The sequence below is a fragment of the Leopardus geoffroyi genome, chromosome X (genome assembly GCF_018350155.1).
Source record: "Leopardus geoffroyi isolate Oge1 chromosome X, O.geoffroyi_Oge1_pat1.0, whole genome shotgun sequence".
NCBI lineage: Eukaryota > Metazoa > Chordata > Mammalia > Carnivora > Felidae > Leopardus > Leopardus geoffroyi.
The window spans coordinates 25,843,779-25,861,228 of NC_059343.1; the positions used below are offsets into that span (position 1 = coordinate 25,843,779).

At 46.5% G+C, this 17,450-nt stretch overlaps 2 protein-coding genes across 3 annotated transcripts in view; both read left to right on the forward strand.

Moving 5' to 3' along the window:
* MAGEB3 (MAGE family member B3) overlaps positions 1-17,450 on the forward strand; it is a 201,072-nt gene that overhangs the window by 180,270 nt on the left and 3,352 nt on the right. The window contains exon 4 of one of the 2 annotated variants that reach the window (XM_045471745.1): positions 16,356-16,495. The exons of the other annotated variant lie outside the window; for it this stretch is intronic. The gene's annotated coding sequence lies outside the window, so the exon portion shown is untranslated. The remainder of the gene's footprint in view (positions 1-16,355; positions 16,496-17,450) is intronic. 2 annotated transcript variants of the gene reach the window in all.
* On the forward strand, positions 1,859-5,530 carry LOC123594783 (melanoma-associated antigen B2-like). Its single transcript, XM_045471748.1, is given in 3 exon segments — positions 1,859-1,966; positions 3,825-4,824; positions 4,827-5,530. Coding segments are annotated over 2 exon segments (1,077 nt in total). The 5' UTR covers positions 1,859-1,966; positions 3,825-3,885; the 3' UTR covers positions 4,965-5,530.

Here is a 17,450-nt window from a genome sequence, read left to right on the forward strand (position 1 = left end):
CTCTCTCTCTGCCCCTCCTCCGTTCATGCTCTGTCTCTCTCTGTCCCAAAAAAAAATAAATAAACGTTGAAAAAAAAATTAAAAAAAAAATGTATCTCTGGGGCGCCTGGGTGGCTCAGTTGGTTAGGCGTCCGACTTCAGCTCAGGTCATGATCTCACAGTCTGTGAGTTTGAGCCCCGCGTTGGGCTCTGTGCTGTCAGTTCAGAGCCTGGAACCTGCTTTGGAGTCTGTGTCTCCCTCTCTCTCTGCCCCTCCCCCACTCACGCTCTGTCTCTATCAAAAAATGAATAAACGTTAAAAAAAAAAATGTATCTCAGGCGGCCAGAAGAAGGACTCTGTGCTCATACCACCCGGTTGGAATACATTCCCAGAGTAGTATGAATACCCAAGTAAATGAGAGGCATGAATAAAGAAAAGAATACATAGTGACAGTATGATCATCTATACATGAAGTTTCAGATGGCCTTAAAAGATGAGGGGCTTTCAAAGTCATCCTGGACAGCCCCTTCCCTGGAGAGTATAAATCTATATGAACAGAATGTACATGAGACTCAATGTTGCTGATGAAGAGAAGGAAAATAACAGCATATTTCACCCCTCACAGACCATCGCCTTCCTGGGACTGCCGTCACTCCCAGGACAGGGACTGAGGTTTGCAGAGCGGAAACTGCTCATGGGCTGGCAAGGATGTGGCATTTCCCGGAAAGCTTTTAACCGAAGATGCCGGGGCCAAGAGGAATAGCCCGAGGTTAGAGGGCCTGAGAGACCAATACCCCAGAACGTGGGGGATCACAGTAGGCTGCCACCTGCTCTCAGACTTAGAGGCCTCAGACAGAGCTGGCAGGCTGAGCATACCCCTCACTTACTCTTCAGGCCACTCAAGGACTTAAGAATTTTGGCCCAAGACAGACAGTCCCAGGTCAGTAGAAGGAGGAGTCCCGGCCTATGGCAGGTACGGACATGAGGACCCCAAATGAGGAATGATGGAAGGACTCAGCCAGAACAGTGGGCTTCCATGAAGCCTGGCTTAGGTCCTCAACTGTAGGAAATCCAGAACAGCATGTCTGGATGTGGCTTATTCTGACTTCCACGCCAGAGGTCCCCAGAAGGTGAATACTTGGACTTCATGGGAGCAGCCTCAGTGCAACAAGGAGTTCCAAGACTGGTCAGGTGTCAGGGTGAGGACTCTGAATCAGAATGAGGGACTCACCCCAGAACAGAATATCCCCACAAATGCCCCCAGTGCTGTCCTGGGATGCCCAGGACAGAATTGTGAGGTGGAAGAACCCCCTCATTCTCCCTGTAGTGTCTCATATAGGTGAGGATCTTGGGCTAGCGGGGACAGCCCTAGATGTGCAGAGAGAGAAAACCCAGGCCTTAGGAGTCATGGTAAGGACCCTGACTATTAGGCAGGGATCCTCCTACCAGCAGAGGCTGTCAAACAGATCTCCACCCTCTTCTTAGCCCCGGGAGGCCCCAGAAGAGCTATCAGTTCTTCTTCAGCCCGTTTGGCCACAGGAGGAGTCCTGGCCTTAATTGAAGATGAGGACCCTGCGTCAGCTGATGAGGGAAAAACTCCCTTAGAAAAAGCTTCCCAGGGCCCTGTTCGTGCTTCCAGGCTTGTGCAGCCCAGGAAGGGGTAGCCACGCACCGCACCGCGGGACCAGAGATTCCCCTCTGGCAAGTCAGGAGAGTGGAGCTTGGGAGGCCAGCAGGGGGAGGAGCCCCAGGCCCTGACGGAAGTGGGGAGGACCCTGGGCCAGGACGCGCGGGGACCACCGAGTTCTCGGCGGTGGGGTCCTCGAGCGCCCCACCCCTGCTTTCAGCCCTCGGAGACCCCGGGCGGCCGCCGCCGAGGGCCGGATGCGGCTGCGCCGACTTCTTTTCGGGCCCGGACCTCAAGGCGCAGGGCGCGCGGCGTTTGTTCGGCGGCGGCCGGATTCCCGGGACCGGGCTGAAAGTGAGGTGAGGACTCCCCGCGCCCCTGTAACAGAGGGGACCCCTCCCCGCCATGGGCCCGTTTGGCCCCGGCTCCAGGCGGTCCCGGCGGAATGTGAGGTGGAATTCGGCCTAGAAGTTCTCAGAGACCAGGCCTCCGTCTCGGGAGTAGTCCCGATACTACCGAGGGAGGCGGTCCTAACTAGATTCAAGATGAGGGCCCCAAGTGCTAACAAGCGGACCTTGACCCAACAGAGGGGGCTACTCTGGGAAGCACCCCTGCACTCAGCTCTAGGAGGCTCCATGCCCGGTAGACAGATGCCGAGGGAGCTGCCTTCTTTTCTAGCAGCTAAGGGGATTCAGGGTTATACCGACAGCTCGCATACTCAGCCTAGGAGGCCCGGGGCAGAGCTGGCAAGCTGAGGTGCCCCCTCATTTCCTCTCGAGGTGGTGATCTCAGGGAAGTGACGGCCTGTATCTAGTGGCATAAGCCCCATTCAGCGAAAGGATCCCAGTCCCTAAACAGGAATCGACGTTGTGGTACTGAGTGATGATGGGGGAATCCCTCCAGGAAAGAAGGGGGCCGCATGAAGCCCAAACCCTGTTTTCACACTTGGGAAACTTGGGCATGGTGACATGATACATTACACTCACTTCTTCCCAGAACATCTCAGGGAAGTGAAGAATCAGGTCAAAGGGGGCAGCCTCAGGCCAGCAGAGGGAGGATATGGGGTCATGCCACGTGTCATGGTTCATGAGTTGGAGCCCTGCGTGCGTCTCTGCACTCATGGCCCAGAGCCTGCTTGGATTCTTTCTCTCTGCTCCTCCCCCCTCCTTCTTCCTTACTCTTGCAAAAGCAATAAATAAATAAAGTCCTGCCTAGTATTATCTCTGGGAGACCTCCAAGGTAGATGCCATATGAAGTGCTCATCAGTTTCCACTCCATGGTAACAGGAAAGTGAGAGTCTTGGTCCAAGGGGAGTGGTTCTAGATCAGCAGAGGCAGAAATCTTAGACCCTGTTGTGAGCCAGATTTAGACCTTGAGTTGGGATCCTATGGAGAACCACCTGCCATAGGACATCAACCTGCCTGCAATAGCTTTTACTCTTGAGAGACCACGTTTGGTCAGTTAAGGTTGTCTTCGCTTCTTCCTCTTGGAACTTATGCTCTTAATATGAGGACTCTAGGGATCATCCAATCCTGAATAGAGGGGACATCAAAGCATCCATCTTAACCCTTTGATTTCAGCCCAAGAATCCTCAGGGGAGAGCCATCATGTTGAGCATCCCCTGACTTCTTTATATCAGGTCTAAAGGAGGTGATATTCTTAGTCTGAAGGTTAAACCAAAGTTAACAAGGGAGAGTGGTTCTGAGCCTTTTAAGGAACCAAAGTGAAGGCCTTAAATGAGGCTGAGGATCCCAGCGAACTCAGGACAGAATGGACCCTGCTGAGCTCTCAGCACTGGGCAGGGAAGTAGACTGAGGTGCCCCTTCACTTCCTTCTCCTGGGTCCCTGGGAGCTTTGAGGTGTGAAATAACAGGTAGCAGAGGGAAGGGTGCCCCATCTCTGCCAAGACTTGATATGATAACACTAAAGATAAATGGAGAGGGCCCAACATGCCAGAACACAGAGGCCTCTACTGCAGACATCTGCTCTCACCTCAGTAAACCCGAGGCAGGGCTAGTAGGATGCAAATAAGACTCACTGTGAGGGTTCTGTGGTTCTCTGTAAGATTCTTAGGGGATAGGATGACCGAGAGAACAGGAGCCTTTGTCGGGTCCTAGAGCAGTATCCTCAAGTATCCTGCCGAGGTCACCTTTGATAAATCCCGAGTGGAATCTACCTGTTGAAGGTGATGACATCATCTTATTTTCACTTCTGCAGTTGCCCATATCACCTCTCCACTGGCTCACACCCTTGCCTGCTATCTCTGAGCACAGCCATTATGCCTCGTGGTCAGAAGAGTAAGCTCCGTGCTCGTGAGAAACGCCGCCTTAACAGAGCCGAGACCCAAGGTCTTAAGAGTGCTCAGGCAACTACAGCAGAGGAAGAAGAGGCTACTCCTTCCTCCTCTCCTGTTCTTGGGGGTGCTTCCTCAAGCTCCCCTATTGCTGGCACTTCCCAGGAGCCTCAAAAAGCCCCAGCCACCACCAGGGCTGCTGCACGTGCTTCACAGCGAAGATCTAAGGCAGGTGCCAAGAGCCAGGATGAGGAAAGTAAAAATTCCTCTCTGGCCTCAACTTCCACCGGGAAAGCTCAAAATGATCCTCTAACCAGGAAGGTGGGGATGTTGGTACAGTTTCTGCTGTATAAGTATAAATTGAAGGAGCCCATTAAGAAGATAGACATGATGAAGATCGTCCACAAAAGGAACAGGGAGCAGTTCGCTGAGATCCTCAGGAGAGCCACTGAGCGCATGGATCTGGTCTTCGGCCTCGAATTAAAGGAAGTCAAGCCTGGCAGTAACTCCTACACCCTCACCAGCAACCTAGACCTCACCGACGATGGCACTATGAATAATCTCTGGGGCTTTCCGAAGAATGGGCTTCTCATGCCTCTCCTAGGTGTCATCTACTTGAATGGCAACTGCACCTCTGAGGAGCAGATCTGGGAATTCCTGAAGATTTTGGGCGTCTATGATGGAAGGAGGCACTTCATCTTCGGGGAGCCCAGGAAGCTCATCACCCAAGATTTCGTGCAGGAAAAGTACCTGGAGTACCGCCAGGTGCCCGGCAGCAATCCTCCACACTATCAGTTCCTATGGGGCCCCAAAGCCCATGCTGAAACCAGCAAGATGAAAGTCCTCGAGTTTTTGGCCAAGGTCCACAATACCATCCCCAGTGCCTTCCTGCCCCATTATGAAGAGGCTCTGCGAGATGAGGAAGAGAGAGCCCAAGCCAGAGCTGCAACCAAGCATGCTTCTACTGCCAAGGCCACTGCATGTTCCCAGGCCACATCTGGCCACTCTTCTCCCTAGAGAGGGCTGAGGCAGATTCTTCGCTTTGTCATGGGAAGGCCCGTTAAGTAGTGTTTGTCATGGGCACAAATAATTTGTTGATTACCTTTTTTTAAATATATTCTTCAGGCACTGTTCCTTTCAATAGAAAGTTTATGTAGATTCAGAATATAAGTTTTTGGATGACACAGATCACACATTTATTGCTGTTTATCAGTTTTAGGTGTAAGAGTTTATTTTTTTTGAAATACAGATCAGAAATTGTTAAATCACTTTTGTGATCCAGAGCAAGATAAGATGGCTTTACGATAGGATATCCTTGGAAATGTGAAAGAATTCCACACTAAAATAGTTAGGATGAGAAGATAGATAGATAGATAGATAGATAGATAGATAGATAGATAGATAGATAGATAACTAGATACATAGAAACCTAGATTCGTAGATAGATGGATAGGTACATAGGTACACAGATACATAGATTACATAGATACGCAGATAGGTACATTGATATAGTAATAATTGGTTAATTCTTTGTTTGCCTTACTCTTATTCTTTTTCTAAATTTAAAAGACATATACCTGCATTTGTTTATGTTTGTTAAGAATGTTTGATAATATATGATCATAATGAATCAAACCTCTTTATACATGTCTCTTATTTTACACAAACATTGAGCATCTGCTCTTGGGAAGTCTTCATCCTTGTACTGGGGGTGTTTAGTCAAAGAAGACCCAGCCCCTGCCCCTGCGATTATAGATTATAGGAGCAGCTGTCACTATGGGAAGAAGGTGAGATAGTAGTACTCCATAAAGAACAAGGGAAGGGGCACCTGTGTGGCTCAGTCAGTTAAGCATTTGACTTCGGCTCAGGTCATGATCTTGCGGTTCGTGGGTTCGATGCCCACATTGGTCTCTGTGCTGACAGCTCAGAGCCTGGAGCCTGCTTTGGATTTTTGTGTCTCCCTCTCTCTCTGCCCCTCCCCCACTGGCTCTCTCTCTATCTCACGTGTTCGCTCACTCTCTCTCAAAAATAAACATTTAAAAAAAAAGAACAAGTGAAAATCTTGGTAAAGAGGGGGCCGAGAGAACATACTACTTAGTTTTCATTCCTAAGCAGAATTTTGGCTGATGGGGAGGTTTTTCTTGGCCAGAGCACTGCATATTTTCTGACCTGTCTTAGATGTAAAATGAAACAAAACAAAATTCAGCTGCACAGATGGTAATGTCTGAGGTCAAGATAATCATAGTAATACCTGCCATTCCCAAATGTCTCAGTATAGATGCTTTCTGTACATTATACAGTCCTAAAAGATAGGGTTTATCAAACTTACTTCACAGGGGAAGCCTGAGGCTCATAGAATTAAGAGTTTGTCAGCGTGCCAAAAGGCATAGGGCTAGTAAATGACAAGGCTGGGCCTAGGCTCCCCGCCAGAATTACTACAGAGGCTACATTGTTTTACTCCTCGCACCCTGAGACACACCCTGTGTTTATTTCAGTTTTCTTTTCAGTACTTCAAAATTCGTCTTAGGTGCTAAAAAAGAATGGCCTTGTGTCCAAACTGCTGGGCTGGAATATATAGCCAGAGCAAAAAGAATGCCAGAATAGCTGAAAGGGATAAATAAAGGACACTATTAGGTGACAGTATGATTACATTTGCAATGCTAAATAATCTCAAAAGATCAGTGGCTCTCAAAATTAGCCTGGACAATCTCTTACCGGTAGAAAGGAAATCTAGCAGAACAGAAGTTACATGAGAATCTTCATCAGGCTGATAAACAGAAGGAATAGATCAATGTGTGTTTTCCCCTGACACCCCATCACCTGCCTGGGACTCCTGCCTTGTGCTAGTGCTTGCCCATTTCACATCACTCCCAGGACAGAGTCGCATTCTCTGCGAGGATTGTAAAGCAGCAACTGCTCCAGGGTTTGCAGAGATGTGCACTTTCCCAGGAAGCCTTAAATCCAAGAGACAGAAACCGAGGCAAGGGCCCCATGTAGGAGGACTGGGGAGACCAATGCCCCAGAATATAGGGAATGCCAAGGACTTCGGTCCCGTCTGTTCTTGCACACACAAGGTCTCAGACACAGTTGTTAGACTGAGCATACCCTCCCTTATTCTGCAGGCTTTTCACTGGCGTAAAAACCTTGGTCTGAGACCCAAGTTCTCCTATCACTAGAGAAGGGGTATTGGTCTCTCATAGATGTAATGGAGATAAACCTGAATGAGGGTGGTGGAAGGACCTAGCCAGAACAGTAGGATCCCATAAAATCCTGTCCCACTGTCAGCTCTGTGAGTCCAGAAGAGTCGTGGCTGCTTGTGGCTAACATTGATTTTTCAACTCCGGTCCCAGAAAGTTGAGACCTTTGTCTGATGGCTGTATCTTCAAATTAGCAGAGAGGGTGGGGTTCCAGGAAGGATACAGGGTCAGAGTGAAGATGCTGTGTGGGGACATGGGGGTCCCCCCACCCACATCTGACAGGGCTGCACCTAACCCCTTCTCTGCTGCTAGCCTAGGAGGCACAGGCGAGAGCTGCCACGCTCACGTGCCCCCTACCTCCGCCTTGTGCCTGGAGGGAATCAAGGAAACGAGGGCCTTGGTTTTATAGGCTGGCTATTAAGTGGAATCCCAGCCGTGACGGTGTCAAGGTGAGAACTCCGTATGAGGAATGGGGCAACCAACTACTCCGTACCAGGTATATTATGACATACTAGAACAATAATAATATTAAAATCAATGTGGGGTATGAATAAGGGGAAAAAAGATGATTTTTGCAGGCAATAGGATCATCTGCATATGTGATTTCAGATAACCTTAAAAGATCAGGGACTCAAAAAATTATTTGACTCAGGATCTTCCCTACAAAAAGCAAATCTATGAGAACAGTGGTTACACGAGACCTTAAGCCTGTACAGGAAAGAGAAGGACAAGGACCCATTCTTTGCAAGGTTTGGAGTAGGGAAGCTGCTCGAGAGTTTTCAGGGATGTGAAGCCCTTATTGGAAGTGACAAGGGCCTTTGGGAGGATACCCGTGAGTCAGGACTGGTGAAAGGGGAAAGCAGCGTTCCAGAGTGTCGGCTGTTCCAGAGGGAGCAGCCCCTGCCTTCTCTCAGAGCTAGAAGGCCCCAGGCAGAGCTGGCAGGCCAAGAATCTCCTCACTTTTTCATCACACTTGTCAAGGATTTGAGACTTTAGTCTGAGGAAGACTATCTCAGGTCAGTAGAGAGAGTTGTCAGATACAAATGTGAGTTTTCTTAAAAGGAGTGAAGGAAGCATCTACCCGGAACACTGGTGGCTCATAGAGTCCAGTTCCTGCCAGCAGCTCTTGGAGGTCCTGAATTCCATCGCATGATGAAGCATAAAGAGGCTTTGAGCGGCACCTGGGTGGCTCAGTCAGTTTAAGTGTCTGATTCTTCGTTTCAGGTCATGATCCCACGGCTCGTGGGATTGAGACCCACGTCCAGCTCTGTGCTGACTGTGTGGAGTCTTCTTGGGATCCGATGTCTACGTTTCTGTCTGCCCCTCCTATGCATGCTCTTGGACTTTCCCTCTTTCTCTCTCTCTCTCTCTGTCTCTGTCTCTCACACAAAGAAAGCAAGAAAGGGAAGGAAAAGAAAAGAAAGGGAAGAAGGGAGGGAGGGAAGGAGGGAGGGAGGGAGGGAGGAAGGAAGGAAGGAAGGAAGGAAGGAAGGAAGGAAGGAAGGAAGGAAGGAAGGAAAGAGGCTCTAAGAGGTGAGAAGAAGAGAACCTGCTGCCGTGGCCAAGGTGTGTGCCAGGGCCGTGAACCGGCAGTGCCTCCCACATATAGTGAAGTCTGGGGTGGGGAGATTGGTCATCTAGTGATGGAAATGAGAGGTCAGCATTTTAAGTAGTGAAGCACCTAGGTGGACGTGGAGGGGACCCATTGTAAGTCTTCTTTTTGTCCTTGCTTTGCTTGAGTGGGAGATTTATCTGTTTTTATCTTGGGGGTTCTTTTTGGCACTTTTAAAATACTGTTCCTTGTAATAGAAGGTTTATTTGATTTCAGTATCTGTGTTTATGAATAATATGTATCACACATATGTTGCTGTTGATCAGTAGAAGTATAAATGCTTTGGTATTTTGTACAACAAATTAAAAAATCCTTGCCGCTCTTCTCTTGGTCCAGAGCAAGATAACTTGTCACATGAGCAGGGGTTGTCTTGCAAATGTGAATGAACCCTGTGGTAGAATTGTTGGGATCAAGAGATAAAAGAAAAGGTTTTGTCTGAGTGGCATCAGCAACATGGTAGAATCAGAATTTCCAGCCCTTATTTGCCCACAGAAGCACAGAACTGACAATAACATAAGTAATAAAATACCTTTATGAAAGGTCCAGAATCTAATTAATAAGTTGCAGTACTATATGTGAGCATAAAACTGAGATCAGCTGCTCTTGAAATGGATAAGAAAAGTAATTAGACTTTACTGGCATCAGCCTCTCCCTCAAGTTGACACAATTTAGCCCTAAGAGAGATTGTGACTCCTCTCTGTGTTACGGGTAGGGGAGATTGGGGTGAAAATCCCATGCACCCAAAAAACTATTAAAGCTAATAAATGTATTCAATTGCAGGATGTAAAGTCAACACACAAAAATCAGTTGTGTTTCTACACACTAACAAGAAACTATTGGAAAATAATTAAGAAAATTCTATTTAAAATAGTTGGGACGCCTGGGTGACTCAGTTGGTTGACTGGCCAGACTCCTGATTTCGGCTCAGGTTATGATCCCAGGGTTGTGGGATCGAGCCCTGCGGTGAGCTCCTTGCAGAGTGTGGATCCTATTTGAGATTCCCTCTCCTTCCCTCTCCCTTCCTCTCTCCCCCCCCTCTCCTTCTCTCTCTCTCTCTCTCTCTCTCTCTCTCTCTCTCTCTCTCTCTCCCCCCCTCTCTCTCTCCCTCTCCCTCCCTCCCTCCCTCCCTGTCTCCCTCACTCACTCACACACACACTCTCTAAAAATAAAAAAAATAAAGTGTCAAAAATAAAATAGGAATAAATTTAACCAAGGAGGGGAAAGATCTATACACTGAAAACAGTGAGACATTGATGGAAGAAATTGAAGAATAATAAATAAAAGGAAAAATATCCAATGTTCACTGATTGAAAGAATTAATATTTTTTTTAAATTTTTTTTTCAATGTTTATTTATTTTTGGGACAGAGAGAGAGCATGAACGGAGGAGGGGCAGAGAGAGAGGGAGACACAGAATCGGAAACAGGCTCCAGGCTCCGAGCCATCAGCCCAGAGCCTGACGCGGGGCTCGAACTCACGGACCGCGAGATCGTGACCTGGCTGAAGTCGGACGCTTAACCGACTGCGCCACCCAGGCGCCCCGAAAGAATTAATATTTTTAAAAATATTCTTACTAGTCAAAATGATCTACAGATTCAGTGCAATACCTATCATAATTCCAATGGAAGTTTTCACAGAAATAGAAAAAAACCTGGAAATTCATCTGAAACCACAAGAAGCCCTGAATACTAAAGTAATGTTGAGAAAGAGGAACAGAGATGGAGGCATCACACTTCTTGAGTTTGAAATATATTGCAAAACCATATTCACCATAACGGTGTTATACTAGTATAAAAACGGACGCACAGACCAATGGAACAAAATAGAGCCCAGAAATAAACCCATGCATAAATTGTCAAGTGATCTTTGACAAGTCCACCAAAAAATACATGATCGGGAAAGGATAGTCTCTTCAGTAAATGGTGTTGGAAAAACTGAATATCCACATGGAAAAGAATTAAATTGGATGCTACTTATACTCAAAAATTAGTGAAAAATGGATTAAAGACTTAAAAATGAGATTGAAAGCCGTAAAACTCCTAGAAAAAAAGCATAGGGAAAAAGCTCCTTGACCTTCATCTTGGAAAAGATTTTTTTGAATATGACAACAGAAGCATAGGCAAGAAAAGCAAAAATGGTGAACAAGTGGGACTACATCAAACTGAAAGGCATCTATACAGCAGTGGAAAAATGAAAAAGCAGTCTGTGGAGAGGGAGAAAGTATTAGCAAACCATGTATCTGAGGGACTAATATCCACATTATATAAGGAATTCATACAACTCAATAGCAAACAAATAACTGAGTTTTAAAAATGAGTAAAGAACTTGAATATTTTTCTGAAGAAGACACACAAATGGCCAATAGGTATATGAAAGGTGCTCAACACCATTAATCCCCAGGGAAATGCGAATCAAAACCGTGATATCACTTCATACTTGTTAGGATGGCTACTATTAAAAAGGCAAAAAATAACAAGTGTTGGTGAGAGTAAGGAGAAAAGGGAGCCCTTGTGCTGTTGGTGGGAATGTAAATTGGTAGAGCCATTATGGAGAAACTGTTTGGAGGTTCCTTAGAAAAGTAAAATTAGAACTGCATGATTCAGCGAGCCCACTTGTGAGTGTATACCCAAAGGAAATGAAACCAGTATCTTAAAGAGATACTTGCACTCCTATGTTCATTACACCATTATTCACAATATCAAAGATACGGAAACAACGCAAATGTCCATCAGTAGATAAAAGGATAAAGAAAATGTGGTGTATACATACAATGGAATATTATTTAGCCTTAAAAATGAAGGAAGTCTTGGGGCGCCTGGGTGGCGCAGTCGGTTAAGCGTCCGACTTCAGCCAGGTCACGATCTCGCGGCCTGGGAGTTCGAGCCCCGCGTCAGGCTCTGGGCTGATGGCTCAGAGCCTGGAGCCTGTTTCCGATCCTGTGTCTCCCTCTCTCTCTGCCCCTCCCCCGTTCATGCTCTGTCTCTCTCTGTCCCAAAAATAAATAAACGTTGAAAAAAAAAAAAATGAAGGAAGTCCTATTACATGGGACAACATGGATGAATCTGGGGAACATTATTCTAAATGAAATAAATCAGTCACAGAAGGATAAATACTGCATGATTCTATTTGTAGGAGTTATCCAAAATAGTCAAACACATAGAAACACAGAGTAGAATGGTGGTGGCCAGGGGTTGGGGAATAGGGAAAATAAGAAGTTGTTGAAGTGGTATAGTTTCAGTTGTGCAAGATGAATAGGTTCCAGAGAGAGATCTGCTGTAAAGCATTGTGCCTATATGTAACAATGCTTTATTGTTGGTACACTTACAGATATCATATATTTTCACTCATATGTGGATCTTGCTAAACTTTACAGAAGATCATGGGGGAAGGGGGAAAAAAATGGAGGGAGGCAAACCATAAGAGACTCCTAAATACAGAGAACAAACTGAGGGTTGATGGGGGATGGGGGAGGGGCAAAGTGGGTGATGGGCAGGGAGGAGGGGCACTTATTGGGATGAGCACTGGGTGCTGTATGTAAGCCAATTTGGCAATAGACTATATTTAAAAGATTTTTTTTAAATTGTTAAGAGAGTAGTTCTCACATTGTGTTCATAGCACACCAATTAAAATGTGTGTTGTCTTTCCATCTCCCCAAGTAGAGAGTAAGCTGTTTAAGTACAAGTATTTGGGAAAGACCTTGCTTTTACACCCTTGATGGGAATGTAAATTGATGTAGCCATTATGGAGCAGTATGGCGGTTCCTCAAAAAATTAAAAATAGAGCTATCAAATGATCCAGCAATTCTATTTCTGTGTATATATGAAAAGGAATTGAAATCAGGATCTTGAAGAGCTATTTGCAGTTCATTGTAGCATTATTCATAATAGCCAAGACATGGATGCAACCTAAATGTTCACTGATGAATGAATGGATACAGAAAATATGGTATATGCGTACAATGAGATATTATTCAACCTGAAAAAGAAGGAAACCTTGCCATTTGCAACAACAGAGATGAACCTGAAAGACATTATGTTAAGTGGAATAAGCCAGACACAAAAGGACAGATACATGTTATATAAGGAATCTAAAATAGTCAAACTGATAGAAGCAGAATAGTATGGTGGTTGCCAGATGCTGGGAGGAGAGGTATTGGAGAGGTGTTGGTCAGAGTGTACACAGTTTGAGTTCTATAAGGCGAATAAGTCCTAGAAATGTATAGCAGAGAGCCTATAGTTAATGTCATAGTGGATATTTAAAAAGCTGCTGAGAGGGTAAATGTTATGTTAATTGTTATTGTACTCCTAAAATATAATAAAGAGGACAGGAGAAGACTATTGGAGGTCACGGATATGTTTATGGCATAGATTGTTATGGTAGTTCGCAGGTGTATACTTATCTCCAAGCTTGTATACATTACATGTGTACAGCTTTTGGTATGTCAATCATACCTCACTATAGTAGTTTTTGAAGAAGCAAATGTTTTGTCTTATTTGGAGTTGTAGTCTCAGCACAGTGTCTAGTATACAGTAGGCAATTTGTAAATATTTAATCAGTAAGAGAAAAAAAGTATAAATAAAAATATTGTCAATTCTTGGTTTGCCTAATTCCTTCTACTGTTTCTTTTTATAAAAGTAAAATTATATACCTGGATTTCTTTCGATTATTCAAGTATTTAAAAGAGAAATTAAATGTTGATGAGCTCACTCTCTTGTTTATTTCCAGTCATTAATTGAGAATGAGCTCTTTAGAAGCCTTCAGGTTATTACTGGGGATGCTTTTATTTGTTTTTGTTTTTAAATGTTTGTGTCTTTTTGAGAGAGAGAGAGAAAGTGTAGGGGAGGGGCAGAGAGGGAGACAGAGAATCCAAAGCGGTCTCTGCACTGATAGCAGAAAGCCTGATGCAGGGCTCAAACTCATGAGCTGTGAAATCGTGACCTGAGCTGAAGTTGGACACTTAACTGACTGAGCCATCCATGTGCCCCCTGGGGATGCTTTTAAAACAAACCGTCAAAACAGCAACAATAAGTTCTGGCCCCTGCCCATTGAATTTTAGAGTCTGGATGCTGCTATCATGTAAAAAGAGATGGTTATATATTCACTGTGACCTAAAGAACAAGTAAAAAAAAAAAGGGGGGGAGGGGGCTGAAGAGGGAAGGTGGTTTGAGTTGTACGCAGTCAAGTGTCAAAGTTCTCGGGCCAGGCAGTGTGGAGCCTTAGGAAACTGCAAACCCTTCAGTGAGGGATAACTTTAAGTAGGATTGCATCGTGGACTAGATGACGCTGTGGGAGTGGTGAGCAGGGGCCAGATCCTCAAATGGAGGGCCTCGGAGATGAAAGACTAAGCCTGTGATGGAAATTTGTCCTTAACATGGCCTTTGGGATTATGGCTAAACCAAAGAAAATCTCCAGGTGGTGTAGGAATGAAAGGTGTCTGTGCTCTTGCCCAGGGCAGCTGAACACGATGCACAGACTAGATGGTCTATGTACAACATCACCAGGGAGTTTCTGAGCAATAAGGATTATACTTCTTTGAGGTGGAGTGTTCAGAACCCACTGGACTGCACTTTTCACTCTGGGTTGGGGGAGCCACAGACCACTCTATTAAAAGGGTCTCTTTTACTCAGTTACTTCATCCTGCATGTAATACGGCAAATTCTAGGCAAGGTCTAGATTTTTGCTGATGGTTAAATGAGTGAAAATAATGGTGATTTAGATTGAAGGGTAGCTGGAAGTTAGGGAAAATATTGGTCATTGACAAAAATTTTGAGAACTTTGAGTTGTATCCAACGGGGAAAGACTCTCCCACAAACACACTGTATATTATAACCTTGAATGAGGATATATTACATAACTAGCGTTGCTAAGCAGCATTTTGGTTGTGAGTTCTTTGTCTTGGAGTTTGGTAATGCACTCAAGTTCACAGGGCTACTAAGTGACAGGGCTGGGACTAGACTCCTGGTCTGAATTCGGCTAGAACACATGCTGATCATTCCACTCTTCTCTGCCTAAAGCAAACCGTTATGTTCCGTAATACTCCAAAATGTCTCTCAGGGGGTAAAAATGAGGATTCCGTGTCCAAAGAACTGGATTGGAATACGTAACCAAAGCAGTTAAGAATACCACAGTAAATCAAAGGCATGAACAAAGAGGAGAAGCAGAAAATGTCCAGTGACAGTATGATTATCTACATAAGCATTGTCAAATGACCTCAAGATTGTGGAATCACAAAACCATCCTGGACGACTCCTTCCCATTAGGAAGTAAATCATTTAAAACAAATCACATAAGGGGCGCCTGGGTGGCGCAGTCGGTTAAGCGTCCGACTTCAGCCAGGTCACGATCTCGCGGTCCGTGAGTTCAAGCCCCGCGTCGGGCTCTGGGCTGATGGCTCAGAGCCTGGAGCCTGTTTCCGATTCTGTGTCTCCCTCTCTCTCTCTGCCCCTCCCCCATTCATGCTCTGTCTCTCTCTGTCCCAAAAATAAATAAACGTTAAAAAAAAAAATTAAAAAAAAAAAATCACATAAGAGGCTCACTGACTACTGTGAAGAGGGATAGATCAGTGTCATTTTTCTTTGACACCCCATCTCTGTCCCGAATCCCCTGCCTTATGTTGCAGTTTCCCCATTTAACATGAAGCCAGGCACTGGAACCTGCAAAGTTTGCATTAGGGACACTGCTCAAGTTTGCATGGATGTGGAGTTTCCCAGGAATCCTTTAGTTATACAGGACCCCCATTAATGAAGATTGGGGAGATAACCACCCTACTTTATAGGGGGTCCTTCAGAGACCTGCCAAACCAGCTGTGAGGCCTGGAATGCCCAGGCAGGGCAATCAGAGTGGACATTCTTCTTTCACTCCTCATATTTCTTAGCAAGGTCAAAGTCTTAGCCTAAGAAAGGGGCCACACTTCAGTAGAAGGAGGCTCCTGGGTTGTATCGATAGATAGATATCAAGTTGAGGACCCTAGATGATGAATGTAGAGACCACTGACTCCAGAGCAGTGGTATTCCACAGAGACTCAAATCTGCTGTATACCTCTCAGGACCCAAGCATCCTTGGCCTAGTGTGGCTCACTCTTCCACCTGGGAGGTCTCAAGAAGGAGCAGTCCTTGATCTGAGCAGAGTAACCTCATGTCAGGGAAGATGGAGTCACACGATTGAACAGGAGCAATGTCAGGTCCCTGAGTGAGCAAAGAGGACATCACTAGACCCACAAATGAGGGAGCTTTACAAACCCCTGCACCCATCTTAACCGTGGAGAGGGCTCAGGTGGAGCTGTGAGCCTGAGAAGCCTCATTTCTGCCTGGTGAGTCTCAGGATGAGAGCCTTGTCTGACAGGGTGCAGGCCCCAGTTCTGCAGAGGGAGACGTCTTGGCTGTAACCGGAGTGAGGGAGGCTCACAGAATCCTGCCCTCTTTTCAAGCCTATGGGGCCCCAGGCAGAGGTAGTCGGAAACGGGGCATCCTGACTCCTCGCCAGGGACTCGGAAAGGTGAGGGTTCGCTTTGGGGGCTGGCAGACTTGGGTCAGTAGGGGGAGGAATCCCAGGCTCTGATAAACACCAAGGTGAGGACACCGAATGACAACCTAAAGACCACTGACTTCAGAACACTGCAATCGCATAGAACCATGTCCTTGCTGTCAGCCCTCAGAACCCCACGTGGCCATGGCCGGATATGATGTATCTGAACTTCCGCTTTGGAACCGCGGGCCTCGCCCAGTGTTAGCAGCATTTCTTCTGCTGAGGAACGGAAGATTACTTCCCAGGAGTTCTTTGAAGTCAAGGTGAGGACCTGAATGTAAAATGAAGGGACCACACCGCCCCCCCCCCCACTCCTGTAACAAAGGTGGCGCCACAAAGTACTGCCCCTGGGGTCTAAAATGGAATGTCCTGACAGGACCGTTAGGCCGAGTTTTGTCTGGAAAGTCTCAGGGAGGAAGGCGTCGGTCTAAGATAGTAGCCCTGGTTCTGGTGATCAAGGAAACCTAGGCCCTAAGTAGAGTCAAGAGGAGGGTCCTGAGTAGCTAATGAGGGGATCTTTTCCCAGTAGAGATGGCGATAGAAACCGGTACGCCTGCTTTGGTTCTGGGAGGCTCCAGGCAGGGGCAGTTTTATTTGGTAGGCTCTGACTACCGCCGCCTCGCCCGCTACTCCCGCCATCCCCCACCCCTAACCGTGAGAGCGCGCGCGCGTGCGCGCGCTCATGCGGACACACGCCTCTCTCTCTCGCTCTCGCTCTCTCTCGCTCTCTCGCTTTCTTTCTTTCTGTCTGTCTCTGTCTGTCTGTCTCTCTCTCTCTCTCTCTCTCTCTCTCTCTCGGGGCTCCAAGAAGTAAAGGCTAAAGCCAAATAAATTTGGATTTTGGTGAACTGAATTTAGTAGAGGGAGGAGTCCCAGGTCCTGATATCAAAGTGAAGACCCTGAGTCAGGACGTAGGGATCACCAACTCCAGAACACTGGGATCCCATGGAGCCCTTTCCCTGCTTTTAGCCTTTGGAGACCCTGAACGGTTGTGGCCAGTTATGACTCATCCTTCTGTCCTCTCCAGAGTTTCCAGGAAGTGAGGTCATTTGTGGGGGAGTGGGGGTGGGGGTGGGGTGGTGAGGCCACTGGCCAGCTGAGGGTGGAGTCCCAGTACTGGCCTGGAGCCAAGGTGAGGACCTTGAGTGGGGACTGAGAGGACCACCTTGACCCATAACACAGGGTGCTCTCCTAGGTCCCGCTGCTGCCCTTGGCCCT